The sequence below is a fragment of the Diceros bicornis genome, chromosome 7 (assembly GCF_020826845.1).
Source record: "Diceros bicornis minor isolate mBicDic1 chromosome 7, mDicBic1.mat.cur, whole genome shotgun sequence".
Taxonomy (NCBI): domain Eukaryota; kingdom Metazoa; phylum Chordata; class Mammalia; order Perissodactyla; family Rhinocerotidae; genus Diceros; species Diceros bicornis.
In genome coordinates this window covers 38,708,602-38,727,454 of record NC_080746.1, presented here as the reverse complement: position 1 = coordinate 38,727,454, position 18,853 = coordinate 38,708,602, and the positions used below count along the sequence as shown (strand labels likewise).

The 18,853-nt window shown below is 40.3% G+C and overlaps 1 protein-coding gene across 1 annotated transcript in view; it reads right to left on the bottom strand.

Moving 5' to 3' along the window:
- The window catches only part of SESN3 (sestrin 3), a 69,575-nt gene extending 55,388 nt beyond the window's left edge, over positions 1 to 14,187 (bottom strand). The window contains exon 1 of the mRNA XM_058545382.1: positions 13,897 to 14,187. Coding sequence (XP_058401365.1) covers positions 13,897 to 13,974 — 78 coding nt within the window. The 5' untranslated portion in view covers positions 13,975 to 14,187. The remainder of the gene's footprint in view (positions 1 to 13,896) is intronic.
- Positions 14,188 to 18,853: the final 4,666 nt, after the last annotated feature.

Genomic DNA, 18,853 nt, shown 5'->3' with positions numbered 1-18,853 from the left:
TACCTGAACATTGGATGGAACTGCACTAACGCCGTTCTCCTATTAGACCCAATAACCAAACATATTCTCGGAGTGAACATATTAAAAAGTATCTTTTGTCAAAATCATTACCCTTTCTAGTATTAAGTACACAAGTTAGGACAGACAGCCTCCAGTGAAGCAGTTACTTAGATTTCAGGATATATTTTTCCCTGGAAACCATGTCATACCTAGTGGCTAGGTTGCCAGGCTCATCAGTAAATGCCTATTGAATATATCTTTAATTTTGATAATACTCTGGAACTTAACTAGGTATCTTACTGTGTTCCTATGGAAAACTCTCAAGTTTCTAATTTACAAAGAGCAGAACCACATCTTCCCACAAATCCCTCTCCCCAACATAAACCCTCTGTAAGACTGCAGACTCTTCTGAAGACCAAGCATTGCAGGGGGTGTAGGTAGAGGAAGGCCAGTGGAAGGATACCAGTCTCAGGGTTTCTTTGCTTCCTTTTACCATCATTTTTGCCTCAACACAGAAAGCCAAAATGACTGGTGAAAATGAGCATTCATGTTATTTCTTATCTTCATAAATAACTCTTTTTTTTTTTTTTTGTGAGGAAGACCGGCTCTGAGCTAACATCTATTGCCAATCCTCCTTTTTTTTCTTTTTCCCCCCAAAGCCCCAGTAGATAGTTGTATGTCATAGCTGCACATCCTCCTAGTTGCTGTATGTGGCACGCGACCTCAGCATGGCCGGAGAAGCGGTGCATTGGCGCGCGCCCGGGATCCGAACCCGGGCCGCCAGTAGCGGAGCGCGCGCACCCAACCGCTAAGCCACGGGGCCGGCCCAAATAACTCTTTTTTTACGGAAAAAAATTTACCAAAATGTGAAAACATTTCTTAGAGGTCAAGAGATACAATACTTAAACTCAAAATGTTTTTAGACAGTGTCTTTTGTCACAGATATTATAGCAGTATTGAATGAATCAATGTTATCAAACTAATGAATGACTGGTTGGCAAAAGGAGTAGGCCAAAGTTTGCCAGGAAATTAGGAAAAATATATCCTGGAATTAGGAAAGAACAGTCACATAACTAACAAGAGATTTACAAAGATAAATGAGTTAACTAGGTAGGTCAAAACTGTTCAATCAATGAGAACTTCAATTTGTTTCTCAATTGATTTAATCTTATAAAGAGAAAATTCTGCATTTCTAATGTAAAAATAAAGGAGTAGATAATATCTGAATACGAAATCACCCCTATTAATCTCTTGAATAATCAAGTCCTATTCAGTTTCATTAATTTTATATTTTCCTTTTGCATAAAGAAAACGTGCAATGTATGGAAATGCAGTGTTTATACCTCTATAGTGAGCAAGGCTTTGGAGTTAGACCTGGTTTCAGATCCTAAGTCTGTCACTTATTGGTCCTATAATCCTAAGCAAGTAACTAAAGCTCTCTGAGCCCTAGTTTCTTCATCCATAAAATATAAGTAATATTCTTTATAGGTTCATTGTGATGATTAAATGTGATACACATGTATGGGTTAAATACTTCACCCAATCTATGGCACACAGGCGGTATTCAGTAGAAGCTACTATTGTTATTGATTTTATAAAATGTATTTCAAAACCAAGAGTGACAGTCTCTGATTATTACAATAATCTTCCACAAAATCCAGCTTTAGTTACTCATGAGGTATATTTGACCTCTCTAAATATTTAGCATATATCTATAACTGAAAAGAGAGATTTCATTTTTCCAACTGACGAGTTGCATCTTTGCAATAGAGGAAGATGTAAAAATAAAATATATCTCTAGAAATGAGAACATATACCTCCATTACAAGTAGCTACTAATTAGTAGAGCAAATAAGTCTGACTCAAATATATATTTTAAGAAATCTCTGGTGCAAGAAATAATATGGCCCTAAATCAGCCATTTTTATACTTGGTCACACTTACTCATAAATATTATGAATATATATTCATATATATTATATTCAACCCATTCTTTTTGAAACATAAGGTAAAATGCCTGTTAGAAGCTTTTTTTTTTTTTTTTTTGAGCTTATTAGAAGCTTTGAGTAGTAAAATGCAAGGTATTTCAACCCACCATTGAATATCCCATAATATTCATGTGTCCCTCGGGGGGCAGTCAATACCCTGGCCCACAGACCAATAAATGACTCACTTCTGGGTAGATCTAAAAAGTAAAAGCCAGCTAAGGGGTAATCCAGGCCTACGAACAACTCTCTGCTTCAGCTCCTAAGGGAGGGCCTACTGGCCCAGGAGATCACAGCTGGCTTGGGAGACTTCCAAAGTTAAGGGACTTGGGGGGAAGCGGAAGAGGGGAAGGCTTGGCCAGAATTCTGTGGTGAAACTGGAACCTTAGGAAGAGGCCTACAGATAATCTTGGAAGTTTGAAGATTTCTAGTCTAAAATAGCCATTCCCTATAGAACACTAGCAGATTCCAGGAGGTGGAGCATGTGCCCATACCAAAGCAAGGCCATTTCACATTTCTGAGAAGGACCAGCAGCAAAGCCAGTGTCCTGACCCTCTTAGTAGACTAACATTCTTGCTTCCTATCAGAACTCCCTCCAAAAGTGGTATGATATTAACTGAAACATTCCCATGGTCACAAAGACAATAATTGCTATTGAAGTGCTCCTTATAGATAAAAGAACAAAATATGGCTGTAAGGAACAGACATATCAGACAGAGTTTGGAAAATGAGAAAAGTTTTCATTTTATTAGTTAGATTATACTGTATCCAATAGAAATATACTACCAATATTTATAAGCCCAATATATCTTTAAATCAAAATCCTGTTTTGCTAAAAATAAACTTTCCATTAACTAGATCCCAAATAAGTGGCAACCTAGTAGGGGAAAGATATATGTAAATTGTTAATTATAATTCAATGTGCTAAGTGCAATAAATGCAGTATACTGGATAGCATGGCAGTCCTGAGGACAGAGGGAAAAGGAAAAGAGTATGAAGATTAGGAAAGGCTGTTTGGAGTTGTCACAAGAGTTTTGAAGAAAATTTTTGAAAGACAAATAGGAATTCTACATGTTAACTATAAATTTAGATGGTATAAGATATATAGTTTTAAATAGTTTACACTGCATCTACTTATAGGTTTAAGGTAACTGGGACACATAACTAAATGTTTTGGCCTGGCAATGTTTTTACCATATATAGTGAATTCCACCTCCTCCCCCATCCCCACTCCCATCACAGTGATGTCTAAGGGACAGTTTAGATATTGGTAGGTATTGTAGATCTCACCAGATCTAATCATACAGAGTTAAGTAGATCCTTATGCCCATGCCTTCAAGACCACACTGAATTACAGGTGGTTGTTGGCTGCCATGGCTTTTGTGTACAGTGTACCACCACCACCCCCCCCGTCACACACACACAAAGTGGAAAATAATCTAAACCTCTGAAGATGGCAGTATGTAGGACTCCCACATTCAGAGCTATCCTATCTCCTGTCTACAGTGGTGGTTTTATTTTCCTTTATTATAACAATGCTCGCTATCAGTAGTCTACATTGATACTTCTCTTTGTTCTGACTCCTGTCCCTTCTTCTGCTGCTTCTCCCACATTTCTCAGCTTTCAAGAAAAAAAGGCTAACCTTGCTACTCGGGGCCTTTTTTTTTTCTTTTCAGCCAAGAACCAACCAATTAGAGCCCAATGGACATAATCTTTGGATCTGACCATTCTTCAGTTGTTGCGTAGTGCTAAGGAGAACATTCCTTCAAAGCCAAAGAGCTTTGGTTTTTTCCCTCCCTGGTTTCTACTAGGCAAAGAGATGTTCACAAAATTAGAGAAAGATCATCTCTAGTTAGCTTAAGTCTTTCTGTGGTAGTAGAGAAGCTTCTAGGATGTCACTGAAAAGGTGCTAGGCAGCAAGTAATCCCCACACAGAATAGAGGTGAGTGGGTCGGCCTTATCCATATTTTCTGTCAGTAGTATTAGCCCTTTTTCCCCTCATTGACACTCCTGAGAATTACAAGCATACCCCCCTTTATTGTGCTTCACAGATACTGCATTTTCTACAAATTGAAGTTTTGCGGCAACCTTGCATCAAGCAAGTCTATCGGCACCATTTTTCCAACAGCATTTGCTCACTTAGTGCCATATTTTGGTAATTCTCGCAATATTTCAAACTTCATTATTATTATATTTGTTGTGGTCATCTGTGATCAGTGATCTTTGATGTTACTATTGCTAGTGTTTTGGGGTGTGCCCATATAAGATGGCAAACTTAATCGATAAATGTTGTATGTGTGCTGACTGCTCCACCCACCGGCTGTTCCCTCATCTCTCTCCCTCTCCCCGGGCCTCCTTATTCCCTGAGACATAACAATGTTGAAATTAGGCCAATTAATTACCCTACAATGGTCTCTAAGTGTTCAAGTGAAAGGAAGAGTCGCACATCTCTAACTTTAAATCAAAAGATAGAAATGATTAAGCTTAGTGAGGAAGACATGTGGAAAGCAAAGACAGGCCGAAAGCTAGGCCTCTTGTGTCTAACAGTTAGCCAAGTTGTGAATGCAAACAAAAAGTTCTTGAAGGAAATTAAAAGTGCTACACGAATGACAAGAAAGTGAAACAGCCTTACTGCTGATAGGGAGAAAGTTTTAGTGGTCTGGATAGATCAAACCAACCACAACATTCCCTTAAGCCAAAGCCTAACCCAAAGCAAGGCCCTAAACTCTCTCCAATTCTATGAGTGCTGAGAGAGGTGAAGAAGTTGCAGAAAAGTGTGAAGTTAGTAGAAGTTGGTTCCTAAGGTTTAAGGAAAGAAGCCATCTCCATAACATAGAAGTGGAAGGTGAAGCAGCAAGTTCTGATGTGAAGCTGCAGCAAGTTATCCAGAAGGTCCAGTTAAGACAATTAATGAAGGTGGTTACACTAAACAATAGATTTTCAAAGTAGATGGAACAGCCTTATATTGGAAGAAGATGCTATCTAAGACTTTCATAGCTAGAGAGGAGAGGTCAATGCTCGGCTTTAAGGCTTCAAAGGACAGGCTGATTCTCTTATTAGGGGCTAATGCAGCTGTTGACTTTAAGTTAAAGCCAATGCTCATTTACCATTCCAAAAATCCTAGGGCCCTTAAGAATTATGCTAAATCTATTCTGCCTGTGCTCTATAAATGAAACAATAAAGCCTGGATGACAGCACATCTGCTTACACCATGGTTGACTGAATATTTTAAACTCACTGTTGAGACCTACTGCTCAGAAAAAAAGATTCTTTTCAAAATATTACTGCTCATTGACAATGCACCTGGTCACCCAAGAGCTCTGATGGAGATGTATAATAAGATTAATGTTGCTTTCATGCCTGCTAACACGATATCCATTCTGTAGCCCACGGATCAAGGAGTTAATTTTGACTTTCATGTCTTATTATTTAAGAAATATATTTTGTAAGGCTATAGTTGCCATAGATAGTGATTCCTTTGATGGATCTGGGCAAATTAAAAACCTTCCGGTAAAGATTCATCATTCTAGACATCATTAAGAATATTCGTGATTCATGGGAAGAGGTCAAAATACCAACATTAAAAATAGTTTGGAAGAAGTTAATTTCAACCCTCATGGATGACTTTGAGGGGTTCAAGACAAGTGGAGGAAGTAACTGCAGATGTGGTGGAAATAGCAAAAAACCCTAGAATTAGAAGTGAAGCCTGAAGATGTGACTGAATTGCTGCAATCTCATGATAAAACCTTAACGGATGAGGAGGCTGCTTCTTATGAAAGAGCAAAGAAAGTGGTTTCTTGAGATGGAACCTACTCCTGGTGAAGACTGTTGAAATGACAAAAAAAGGATTTAGAATATTACATAAACTTAATTAATAAAACAGTGGCAGGGTTTGAGAGGACTGACTCCAATTTTGAAAGAAGTTATACTGTGGGTAAAATGCTATTAGTCAGCAGCCATCAACATGGAGACTAGACTCTCCAACAGCAAAAAAGATTACGATGCACTGAAGGCTCAGATGATGGTTAGCATTTTTTAGCAATAAAATGTTTTTTAATTAATGTATGTACATTGTTTTATAAGACATAATGCTATTGCACACTTAATAGACTACAGTACAGTGTAAACATAACTTTAATAAGCACTGGGAAACCAAAAAATTCATGTGACTAGCTTTATTGAGATATTTGCTTTATTGCAGTGGTCTGGAACGGAACTTGCAATATTTCCGAGGTATGCCTGTATATTTATATGTACCATACACTGCTGTCAGGAACTCCGGCTCAGCAGTTCTCAAATGTTTTGGTCTTGGAACACCTTCACACTCTAAAATTATTGAGGACCCCAAAGAGCTTTTGCTTAGTGGGTTATAACTGTCAATATTTACTGTATTTGAAATTAACAGCAAGAAATTTTTAAATGTCTATTAATTCATTTAAAATAATAATAGTACATCTATTACACATTAACATAAGTCACATATTTTTATGAAAACTTTTTCAAAACAAAAAAGTAGTGAGAAGAGTGACATTTATGTGTTTACAAATCTCTTTAATGTCTGTTTAATAGGACAGCTGAGTTTCATATCTGCTTCTGCATTCAATCTTGTGGGGTTTTTTTTTTTGTTTTTTTGGTGAGGAAGATTCACTCTGAGCCAAAACCTGTTGCCAATCTTGCTCTTTTTTTGCTTGAGAAAGATTAGCCCTGAGCTAACATCTGTGCCAATCCTCCTCTATGTTGTATGTGGGTTTTGCTTGAGGAAGATTAGCCCTGAGCTAACATCTGTGCCACTCCTCCTCTATGTTGTATGTGGGTTGCCACCACAGCATGGCTCGATGAGTGGTGTAGGTCCACGCGTGGGGTCCAAACCCATGAACCCAGGCCACCAAAGTGGAACGCACCAGACTTAACCACTACGCCACAGGGCTGGCCCCCTGTTGTGATGTTTTGACTGAAATATGTGAGGAAAATCTGGCCTCACACAGATATACAGTTGGAAAATGAAAGAGATAATTATGAATATTCTTCTTTGATAGTATACCAAAACTCGACAAGTACAGCTTCTTAAAGGTTAGTTGCAATGTGGAATCTAAAGCCCTATCAGTAAACTTAACCTTCTGTATTATATTAAAATCCATTTGTCTATCTTGTACCTTGAGTGGATCTTTTACTCGTGTATGATTTTGACAAACATTTTCTCAAAGTGATCCTGAAAATTCAAGGAAAACAATTGATAATATTCATTGCCAGAGATAAAAAGAATGGTCAGATGGCAAAGATTATGTCCCTTGTGCTCTAAGTGGTTGGTTCTTAGCTGAAAAGGAAAGAAAGACCCTGAGTAGCAATGTCCTCATGCATTGGTCATTTGGAAGATATTGGTTCACTAAGTTATGCAGATCTTCCAAATTTTGACACATTTTGTTATACAGCATCAAAAAAACCACATCCATTAGTATAACCCTTGATCTCAAGAGGAGAGTCTTTAAGAATTGGGAAGCTTTTGTGCTAATGGTGTCAGATACACATTTCCCAAAATTCTAATTTTTCCTTGAAAGCTTTAATTTTATCACTGGCAATGAATATTGTCAGTTTTTTTTCTTTGAATTTTCAGGGTCACATTACTCATTTTTTAGAAAATTTTTATCAAATACCCAAGTTTAAATAACCGAAGTTTGTTGGACAGATGTTCTTTTAAGTAAAAACGGGGTTACATTTAAAAAGTGCTAGTTCAACCCGCAACTACAAGCACACAAGTTCCCTCCCTAGAGACAAGTAGTCTGCTGTACACTTTATACTCTTCTCATTTCCTCATACAGGATTTTAAAAAGATGGACACTCAAGGGCCAAAATTTAAATTTTTACTGCTTCTTCAAGGACATTCTTAAGTGAAATGGGCACCTTTTTCCCCACTATGAGTGTATGGCAGTGAAGAATACAGTGGTGACTGTTTCGTGCCCCTACGTTGGCTATATACAAAGGGGCCAGCATAGTTTTACCTCCTCTGCTTTTGTACACAGTGAAAAAGGCAATAAAGTCTTAGTATGATGATGAAAATAGTTTTGACCTCCCAGAGCCCCTGAAGAGGTCTTGAACACCCCCAGGGTCCAAAGATCATATTTGAGAACTGCTGCTTTATCTTATTAAGGAATTAACCAAACAACCGTTACAGAGATAATAAAAATAGCCAGCTAATTCTTCTCCTTCACCTCCAGTTGATCTGCAATAATATGTCAAAGAGTGGTTAAAATTCAAACTCCCAACTAATAGTACCTGGAGAGTTTCAGGTACCCATAGGCATTCCGCAGATGCTGAAGCTGGGAGTGGGGATATTCCCTGATGGCCTCAATACTGAAAGGGACAATTCGAACAGTTTCGTTTATTATAGAATAAATATAGAATAGTATTAAGAATTAAATGGACTTCTTACTAGTTGTATGACAGAGGCTATGCCACTTAAATTTTCTCAGTTTGTGAGAATCAACTGATAACGTGAAAGCACTCTAAAAATTGTGACGGTCTAGACAAACCTAAGTTATAGCCCAATCCCTTCAAAAGGGAAAAAAGAGATGAAGAGACGGGGAGAAAAGATTAAGAGATGCTTACTTCTATAACTCTTCTCCTAAATTAAAATAATTAAAAACTCTTTGCTTTTCCCTAAATTTGTCCCCACTTCTATTTATCATAATCATCCTTAACGCTTAGTCTTTTCAAACCAAATACCAATTTCCCTCATTTGCTGAAGTGTCCAAAAGGCAATTTTATTTTATTTAATTGTTTGAAAAACCAAAAGCAGAACATTGGATTACTATTGGGGGTGGGGTGGATAGAATACAAATAGAAATACCAAATCAAAAATCAGTATGTTGATCATTCTAACTAAAAGTATAGTATATTTACCTCTCATTTACAGGCAATAATTACACAGGACAAACAAGCAAAGGTTAACCAAATCACTCAGTGTGTAGTGAAAGATATTGCCACAACACACAAAGAACTAAGGTATTCTGGGAATACGGAAAATAAATAGGCTAGTTTTTTTCTTTCTTATATTTATAGTTGTACTTTATGGCTTACAAAGTACTTTAACACACATTACCTCTCTCGAGCTATGCAGCAACCTGTAAGACAAGTAGAAATGATCTACATTTTACACAGAAAACTAGGCTTCAAGGAAGTTAACTAACTTGCCTCAAATTAAAAGACCTATCCAAGACCTAACTGCGAGCACATCTTGTGGCTTCCAGTATACTACATTAGCAGTTATGTTTTAGCAGTTTATTTATTTGGTGGTGGGAGGGGAAGAAGCAAAATCCCTTTTACAAAAGAAATCTTATATTGACCTGAACTATGAAACATAACAATACACAAAACAACCATTTTTATAAATGTTTTAAAGTAACAATTACTGATAAAAATGTTTGTGTTCTCACAAGTAAAAATTTAACATGAATAGATATGTACAGGAAGAAAATTTTTTTTAAGGCCAGTGCCTTCTTAATCAATGGCAATCTTTCTCATCAATGTCATATTAACAAAAAAGTTCAAATGTATGTACAACAGTAGCAGAACAAGTTTAATTCAAGGCCTGCACAAGAAAAATCTTACAACTAAAGATTTTTAGGTAGCTGTATTTTTAAATTATAATTTAAAATGTACTTAAAAATATAATCCAACTCAAGCAGTTTTGAACACTGAAGCATCTTAGGCCTCCATAAAAAGCAGTTTGAAAACCACTGCATAATGGTTTGCTGTCATAAATTCACTGCTTGATCCCTGCTCAGTTCATTTAAGATAAAATTAAGTAAAAAACTGCTTTTGACAATCAAAAATATGTACATAAGAAACCTGATTATTCTTTTTTTTTTTTTTGTGAGGAAGATCAGCCCTGAGCTAACAACCATGCCAATCCTCCTCTTTTTGCTGAGGAAGACTGGCCCTGGGCTAACATCTGTGCCCATCTTCCTCCACTATTTTATATGGGACACTGCCACAGCATGGCTTGACATGCAGTGCAGCTGTGCATGCCCGGGGTCTGAACCCGGGGCCTCCAGCAGCGGAGTGCGCGCACTTTACCGCTATGCCACCGGGCTGGCCCAAGAAACCTGATTAAACAAAGCAGAATATAAGTACTAACCCAGTCAAAGCAATTCCATTCTATTAGTTGAACCATATAAAACTGCTATTAACTGACGATTTTGACTTTAATAAAGGGTTCAAATAGTTCAATCTAATATTTCCAATTTTATTTTCCCACTTCAGTTATAAAACCATCAAAAAGTTGTTAAAATAGTGGTTATATAAGCAAAGTGGAAAAGTGTAATAACCAACAAAGATATACCACTGGATCTACCTAAACATATTAAGAAGTTTTAAATGTTAAATCCTCTAACTCATAGTGAGGAGTTTACTCACTTCAGTAGCACTAACTGCTCAAAGCTCAAAGTACATTGTAACATGCCACCTTTTATGTATCGGAAGATGGGCAGTCTGACAGTTACCTACCTTTCTTAATGCAGTTTGGCGCTCCACTCTGAAATTTACCTAGTTTTATCACTGGAATTTTTTCAAGTAAAATGTATTACACTTCAAAACTCATTAACTTTTCCAAAGTAAATAGAACCATTTTCTTTTTTATTCAAAACTTTATTGAATGGGGCCGGCCCAGTGGCACAAGCGGTTAAGTGCGCGCGCTCCACTGCCACGGCCTGGGGTTCGCCAGTTCCGATCCCGGGTGCGCACCAACACACCGCTTGTCAAGCCATGCTGTGGCGGCGTCCCATATAAAGTGGAGGAAGATGAGCATGGATGTTAGCCCAGGGCCAGTCTTCCTCAGCAAAAAGAGGAGGATTGGCAGATGTTAGCTCAGGGCCAGTCTTCCTCACCAAAAAAAAAAACTTTATTGAATTATTTCATTGATAACATAGCAAGTTAGGAGTTACAGATTTGAGGATACTTTTGTTTGTTTCCCTGTATGGCATACTTCTCCATTTCTTTTTTACTGACATAAGGTTACCAAATTAGGTATATTCAATATTTTAAGAAGTCTCTTTAGGGCCGGCCCCGTGGCTTAGTGGTTAAGTGCGCGTGCTCCGCTGCTGGCGGCCCGGGGTTCGGATCCCGGGCACGTATCAACGCACCACTTCTCGGGCCATGCTGAGGCCGCGTCCCACATACAGCAACTAGAAGGATGTGCAGCTATGACATACAACTATCTACTGGGGCTTTGGGGGGAAAAAAAAAGAAGTCTCTTTATTTTGGAAGACATTGAATCAAAATTGTAAAGGTACTTCTAAGAATAAATGTGATTCTCATACAATATACAATTCAATTTTCAGATATTGGATTAAACCAAATTATTTCATTTGAAGGTGAACCCAGTTCCTTTCGAAGTTCCCCCCAAATTCAACAGATTGCAACAAATTAAGCCACTCAGAGAAAACGGCTTCACGCCACATATAAAGGTGACTCTTCCCCCATCATTAATGAGGATTCTAACAGCAAAGAGTACTTCACACTGGGTGTGCATGAGTTTCATTTTTCCATTATGAACAAACGACACTGAACTAAAATTCAAAATGCTATGACTCACTTGGTTATTACTGAACCTTTTATTAAGTGGAAAATACAAGATAAATTCAGAGAATCACATTTTGAGAGTTATTGATGAATTCTGCTTAGAGTTATATAGTTTCTATCAAAAAGAAAGCCATCTCTTTAGAAATAAACTCTTACATGCTATTTTTAGAATAATGAAGAATTCAAAATGCTAAACACTCGATATCTTTTAAGAGCACTTAAGAATGGCACTCTTAAAAAGCTACAAATGTTGCCAAGTCATGTCATAACTGGTTCAAACAATCCCATTTCCATCTAAAGTTATTTCATGCTACTGCATGAATCAATATTAAATACCTTGGAGTTACTAAAAACTAGAATATTGGCAGAAGTGTGAGCAGCAATTATAAAATATGAAAATGGTGAATATCCATTTTCCATATACTTCTTTTAATAATGGCTAGAAATGAGGATATTCTTTCCAGGTAAACAGAAATAGTTTCTTAAAAGCTAAAAGAAAGCTATAAAGATGTTTCAAATGCTAGCAAAAGTGTAACAGATCCATAGCCATGGTTCTCTCAAAAGAAAAATAGATTTTGAAGCCTAATATCACCTCCAAATATTTTATTAGCCTACCATCGCCAGAGCCATAAAAAAAAAAAAATCGAAGTCAAGATAGCTCTTTTTTCCCTTATTCAGTTAAAAAATAACTAGCTGTTATTTTAACCAGGCTTAAGTTTAATCAAATGTGTCTCAAACAACACTTTTTTCATGTTAAAGACATAACATCACTTTTAAAGTTAGGAAATAATAATCATTATTTTCTTAAAAAAGCTAAATTTCAGATGACATCTGGCCCTGAAGTGAAAGAGTTAACATTCAACTAAGTTGATCTGCACTTCTGATCCATTACATTTCTCACAAGCTGCTCTACAATGAGCTGAGCAAGTATCAACTGTAATTTGATCCCAGAGTTTATGGAAAAAAATAACTGCACATACTCAACATGCACATTTAATAAAAATCTGTTTCGAGAGAAACATATCCAATAACCACAATTTAAGGCATATTTAACTGTTCGCTTAACTTCAAATCTACAATCCCTTTGCTTTCTTCATGCTCGCAAATGAAGGGAAAAAAAAAAAACAGCAGCCCTACTGCAGGGAAAAGAGGCTTGAAAAACAACTTTGATTGGCATTTGGCCTGACCCACAGAGGAAGAAAAACAGTTTTTGGACAAAGAGCGCAAATATTTGAGCTTGCTTACTTACACGCTTTCTTTCTAATATATAAGGAACAATCCCAATTGAACCGTATTTAGAGAAATCGACTAAAAACGGTGCCGTATTCATCTCGCTCTTTCAGTCCCGGTGCATTTGCACAGCTCAGCAATTTTAATTCATTTGCACTGGACAAACAGAAGCACCTCAACTAATGTTTCCACTTAATGAAATGTAAAAACAGACTTTGGAGAAGAATAAACTGATTATAATATTACCCAGTGGCGGCTGTTCCAAGTCCGATTAAAAGCTTTTCTCGGTCTAAAACGACATCTTTTCACACCCCCCTTCCCCCTTAACGGAGCGATTAAGCCAAGTAAGCTAAACAATACTGGAGTAAACTTTCTATCAGTCACTCTGGGAAGCAATAAGCTGATTGTGCGTCTGATTTTTCTGGACCAACGCGGGAGGGGGAAGGGGGTGCTAAGGTGGGATAACCCACGTCCACCTCAGTCTCCTCCTCCCCCAACCCCAGCCTGAGGAACTGCGAGGTCGAATAGCATTTCCCATGGGCATAAAGTTTAAGCTGCTTTACCAGTTCCTTTCAGGACTGAACTCTAGGCACAAGACGACTATCAAAAGAATGTACAAAGGGGGTGTTAGGAAGGAACGCGCAAGGAAAGCAGAAACAACCGAATAAACAAAAACAACGCCCGCAAGAGTTGCCGCAGCAAAGAGGGGCCAGGCTCCTCAAGACCAGACCAGGCTGTGCTGGTTTCACACCGAGCTCCATCAACAGCACCGGGAGAAGGATCGCACCGGTCCCTCCTTCCCTCCGTCCGAGGAGCAGGCCTGGGGCGGCAAGGTAGGGAGGTGACCCGAAAAATAGACCACAGGGACCAAAAAAAAAGATATCCCCAACCCCTCGGGACTAGCGTCTGTCCCGGTGGAGATAAAAAGCAACAGCAGTCCCAACCCTCCACCCTAACCCACGCCCCCTTCTTCGGTCTCGGCGTAGCAAAGGTGCCCCGGGATCGCTCTGAGCCTCGCCCCAAGAGTGCGCCCCGAGGCCGAGCAGCCAGAGAGCCGGCCGGCAGGAAGCCCCCTCTCGGGCCGGACCCCAGGCCGAGCCCGTACCTTCCGCAGCACTTTCCGGCAGTTGGTACAGAGCAGGTAGTTGGCGGCGGCCGACGGGCTGCTGCTGCCCCGGTTCATTGTGGCTGCGGGCGCCGAGGGCGAGTGCAGGCGGCGGGCCGGGGCCGGGCTGTCACTGCGGCCGTCCGCGCCGCTGCGGGGCCTGACCGTCCCCCCGCCGCCGGCCGCGCTTCAGCCTCTGCCTCCTCCGGGCGGGATGTCGGGATGGCAGGCGACGGCCCGGGAGCGAGCGGCGCAGCCCGAGCCGACCACCGCGGCGGCTGCCAAAGCGACGGCGGAGACGGCGGCGGCTGCTCCTCACCGGCTCGTTGTTCCACCCGCCCCCATCCTCCAGACCCCCGCCCCCGCCAGGCTAGGATGAGCAGCCGCCACCGCTGCAGCCGCCGCCGCCGCCGCCGCAGCGCCTCAGTGCGGCCCCGCCCCCGCCTCCCCACCACCTTCACCACCGCCGCGCTCTGGTACCGCCCCCTCCCGCCAATCGGACAGCTCCGGCCACGCCCCCGGGGCGCTAGCCCGCAGCCAATGAGCAACTAGAACCCGGCTGGGAGCTGCGCCGGCCAATCACTGAGGCCGAGGACGCCTTGAATCTCCAGGCAAGTTAAGTTTGTCTCCGAGGCTCCGAACTGAAGGGAGCTGGCGGGTTAATTAGGTAGTGGGGTGGGAGGGGATACAGTTTGTGCTGCTCCGCCAATAGGAGGAAGAGGGTGTGTTGTATGCAAATTACCCCGGGAAGCCCAGCCCCTCCTCTGAGGCAGGCCACGCCCCCTTCTCTAGGTCCCTGCAGAAATGGTGCGGAGAGTGAGATAAATAAATGGGAGATAGAGCTCGCTAGAGGGTCTAAGACTGAGTTAAATATTTCCTGATTTCTTGAGCAAGATTGGGAAGGGGGGGGAGCTAAAACGTTCATACCATCAGGGCAGTGATTAGGCTTTCTCTCAGCCACAATCTTAGCTTAGCTGTAAAGAAGATTGCAGTCACGTAGCACTTTGCATCCAGGGATCTCAAAGAACTTTATGCATCATTTATCTTGAGCCTTGTTTTTGCAAAAAGAACAGTTACCTGAGGCTTGGGCGGGGGGTAGGGGATAGATGTTTGAGGTGTATTTACACCAATAATCGAGTTAGGGAGGAAAAAAGACACAAAACCTCTGGTTTAGCGGTTTTCTCCTCCCATCTGTAGCCCCTTCTCGCTGTCCTCCCAGCAATGAAAGTTCCTTTATTTGTCCAGCACGAAAGGGCCAAAGAAACAGGTTTATCCTCTCGCCCAAAAGTCATTTCTGAGGCGGCTAATCAGACATATACAGAGCACAGAGCCCTGCTTGGGAAGGAAGGTTTAGAAAACAAATTGCCTTTTAAAACTGTTGGGCTGGACCTGCTTCTTCCAAAGCTAAAAATGGTGAGTCAGGATTTGGGCGTCCATGCTGTGGGGAGAGAAGGCAGATGTAATTGGGGAAAGCTCTGCCTGGCAGGGTGTGGGGGGACAGGCGAGTGGGGGAGCCAGGTCTCCCGAAGGGGCCAGCAACGCGCGTGCTGGCCAATTGCGGGTTCCCGACACGAGACACCCCGAAACCTGCTCCCCAGTGAGAACAAAGGCAGGCGCCGAGCGAGAACCTGATTGGTGCCCGGTCCTCACCGGTGTCCTCCGGGCCCCGGAGATAATTTGCTTCACCCACTGGCGCGGAGCTCCGTGCTCACTGGAGCCCCAGCTCTCCACCCAGCCTTGGCTGTGACCACACAGGACTGAGCGTTATGACATCACCTGTTTTCCCTCTTTAGAACACGATCAGTATTCTCGGCTTCTTCTTTAAAGGTCTCGTGCATGAGGATTTGCGAAGGCCTGCAGTTCGCAGAATGAATCTGTGGAGATGATTTAAAAGCATCGCTGGTTTGCATTTCTTTCTTTTCTTCCTTTTCTTTTTAACAATTTAAAAAACTACCCTGGTTTCCTTAGGGATTCAGTGTGGTGTTGTGATGCAAAATCAGAAAGGTACACTTGGAGGAGCTAGCAAGTTTAGCATATCAAAGCTGACCAAATTGTGTGGTTAAAACTGCCAATCTCCTCATTTTTCAACAGCCGCCTCCTTTCTGTCCCTTGTAGAGACCAACACGCTTAAACCAGGTCTACACAAGAAATAAAGGAAATGGAAATCTGCCAGTGTCAGGTTTAAATAGTTTAAAATAGACTGGAAAACCCCAAAAGGATCTAAGTTATGTGGTTGAGTAAACGTGTTGATCCAGCTAAAGAGTGATACTTAAAGGTCGCTTGATGTTGTGTAGACATATATAGCCTAGAAAGCAATGGTATGGGGAAGGTGCTTAACATTCAGTTGGAAGAAGCTGTAAAAGCAAGAAAATTCGGCAAAGGGAGAAATTAACACATGCCCTTCAATATTAAGAACCAAGAAACACAGGGAGAAAGTTAGCAAGGCAGTTTTCCTAAGAACTGAAACACATATGTGTCCCCATTTAGTGGTAAATTTCCTGGGCTGTATTCCTGGCTGGTTCTGTCTTGTAAAGCAGATTTTATGTGAATACATTTTAAAGGAAAGGAGAAATTGAAAGATGACATGAATTTTTGTGCAGAGATGGAACTTTCTCAAATAGAATTTTAATTTCAAATTGTTTTCTATCATATTCTTCTTATAACCTTTCCTTTTACTTAATAGCTAAAATCCTTTCACAGTGAAGTCCTTAAGTTCTTCAATAACTAAAACAAGATGGCCAGGAGAGTCCAACCCTACACAACTATACCCTCTAACAAGGATTGCTACAAGGTTTTAGAGGAATATCTTCATTGATACATGGTCAGATACATGTATGTGACCAAACGATGGCTCTCTCCTCCAAACTCCTCCAAACTTTTATAATATTCATTGTCTATAGTGCCATTTATTTGGCAGTTAACCATGTACTACTGCATTGTGACATTTCTTATACATATTGAACCGTTATACTATATGTGTCTATGTTCCACCCCTGAAATCTTCAATCCAGTAACTCATTCTGAATACACAACAACCACCCTTTCTTCCAGTTCTTCACTACCCTTGCTCCCATCATATTTGTTCTCCGCTGTCATGGTGGTGTTCAGCTTCTAGATCCTTACTTTCTTTCCATTCCCCACCTGGCCTCCCTTCCTTTCCTAACCAGCCTGAACATCATAAAGAGAATGTGATTTAGAGAATAAGTGACTTGCAAATCCTGGATCACGCTGTTAGTTAAGAAAGAAGGAAACAAAAGCCAATTCTTTTGATTTCACACAGAGCGAGGAGAAACTCCACCCCTTTTGTTGTCTGTTACTATGTCTAAAACAAGAAAGGACTTTAGAAAAGGAAGATATGAGTGAAAAATCACAACCCATGTTGAGAGCTACTTTTTAATTTTTTTATTACAAAATTAAATGATACTTCATTAAACATTTTGCATCATTTTTTAAAATCATTTTTGCTCATTTTGAAATATTCTTTTAAAATGTGATTTTTTTTCTTATAATTAGTGCATAAAACCACATGGCTTGGATGTACCATAACTTAGTTAACCATTACTCCATTATTGAACATGTAGGTTGTTTCCGGTTTTTCAGTTATAAATAATGCTGTGATAAGCTTCCTCATACATAAGTTTCTGACAGCTTCTCTGATTCCTAAATTCCTAGTAGAATTTCTAACTGAAAGGACATGAATATGTTTTAAGGCTCTGGATGCAATTTGCTAAAATATTTTGTGGAAAGGTTTAACCAGTTTGCACTCATCTCCCAGTGAATAAGAACACAGGGGAGAGAATCACTTGAAAGCACAAATCGGATCTGTCGTTCTCCTACCTAAGGCCCGTCAGTAGTCCACTTATCTCTACCTCTAATGCCCTCCATCTCCTTCTGCCTGGTGATTTTATTCTCCCATTACAAGGTCTCCTGGTAGAGTCAAGCACTTGTCAAAGTGTCCATGGTGCCTCTCTTATATCTCTTTTTAAGCTTCAAGCTCAGTATTAAAATGATTGGTTTAAATTCTATTTTCTCATTAGACTGTGAACCCCTTCAGGGCAGGGATGGAGTTACATTTACTTTGTATTCTCAACTCCTAGCCCTCTCTTACTTTCCTAAATACACCATATATTCTTCTAGGGTATTTCTTTTGAACCTCTAATAATAGTGACAGGATCTTATATAAGGGCCTCAGTAAATATTTGTGAATTGAATGGTTCAAAAAAACTACTGCTGCAGAGCAGAGAGATAGGGCTCATGTCCCTATCTGTCACCTTTCTTTCTCTGAAGGGCTGGGGCTTGCTGTCTCTTTTATAAAATGAAAGTTCTTGCCATAAACCAAGGGTGTCGGGAGGGTTAGGGACAAATGTTTATGTTTAGCACTTTTGAAAGAAGGTGCCCTGTTAATAACATGCTGTGACTTTGGGACTTGAAATTGTTTACTTCTCTAGATATTTTCATTCTACTGACCTAAGAACTGGGCCTCTTTATAGTTCCTAAATAAAGATTCAATTGAAAAAATCAATTACTAAAGATATTTTTTAAATTCCATTTCTTGAGACAATAGGTCGTTTTCTAACATTTTGTCTCCTCAGGCTTCTTTTTCTTTCTCCCGGGGGGCACCCAAAGCCTTTGGATGGCAGGGTAAGTGCTGCCTTATTTACAAACTTGCAAATTCTGTAATTTGTTTCATGCACAAAGGAATTTGCACTTCACACAATTGTAAATTGATTGCTCCCTTTGAGCTGTTAATTAGATTCCTGCAATTTTTCCTAAGGCTCAAGACCAATACTACGCCAAAGGAGAAATTAGGAGGGTCTGATCCCAAAGGGCCACTGCTTTAGTGCCCATTCCCATTCCACCCCCTCAATCACCCACTGCCACCAGGAAAGTTATTCTTACCAAAACTCATTTTGCAAAGAACACATATTCCACTGAGATCCAAATTTCTGTCAGCCTT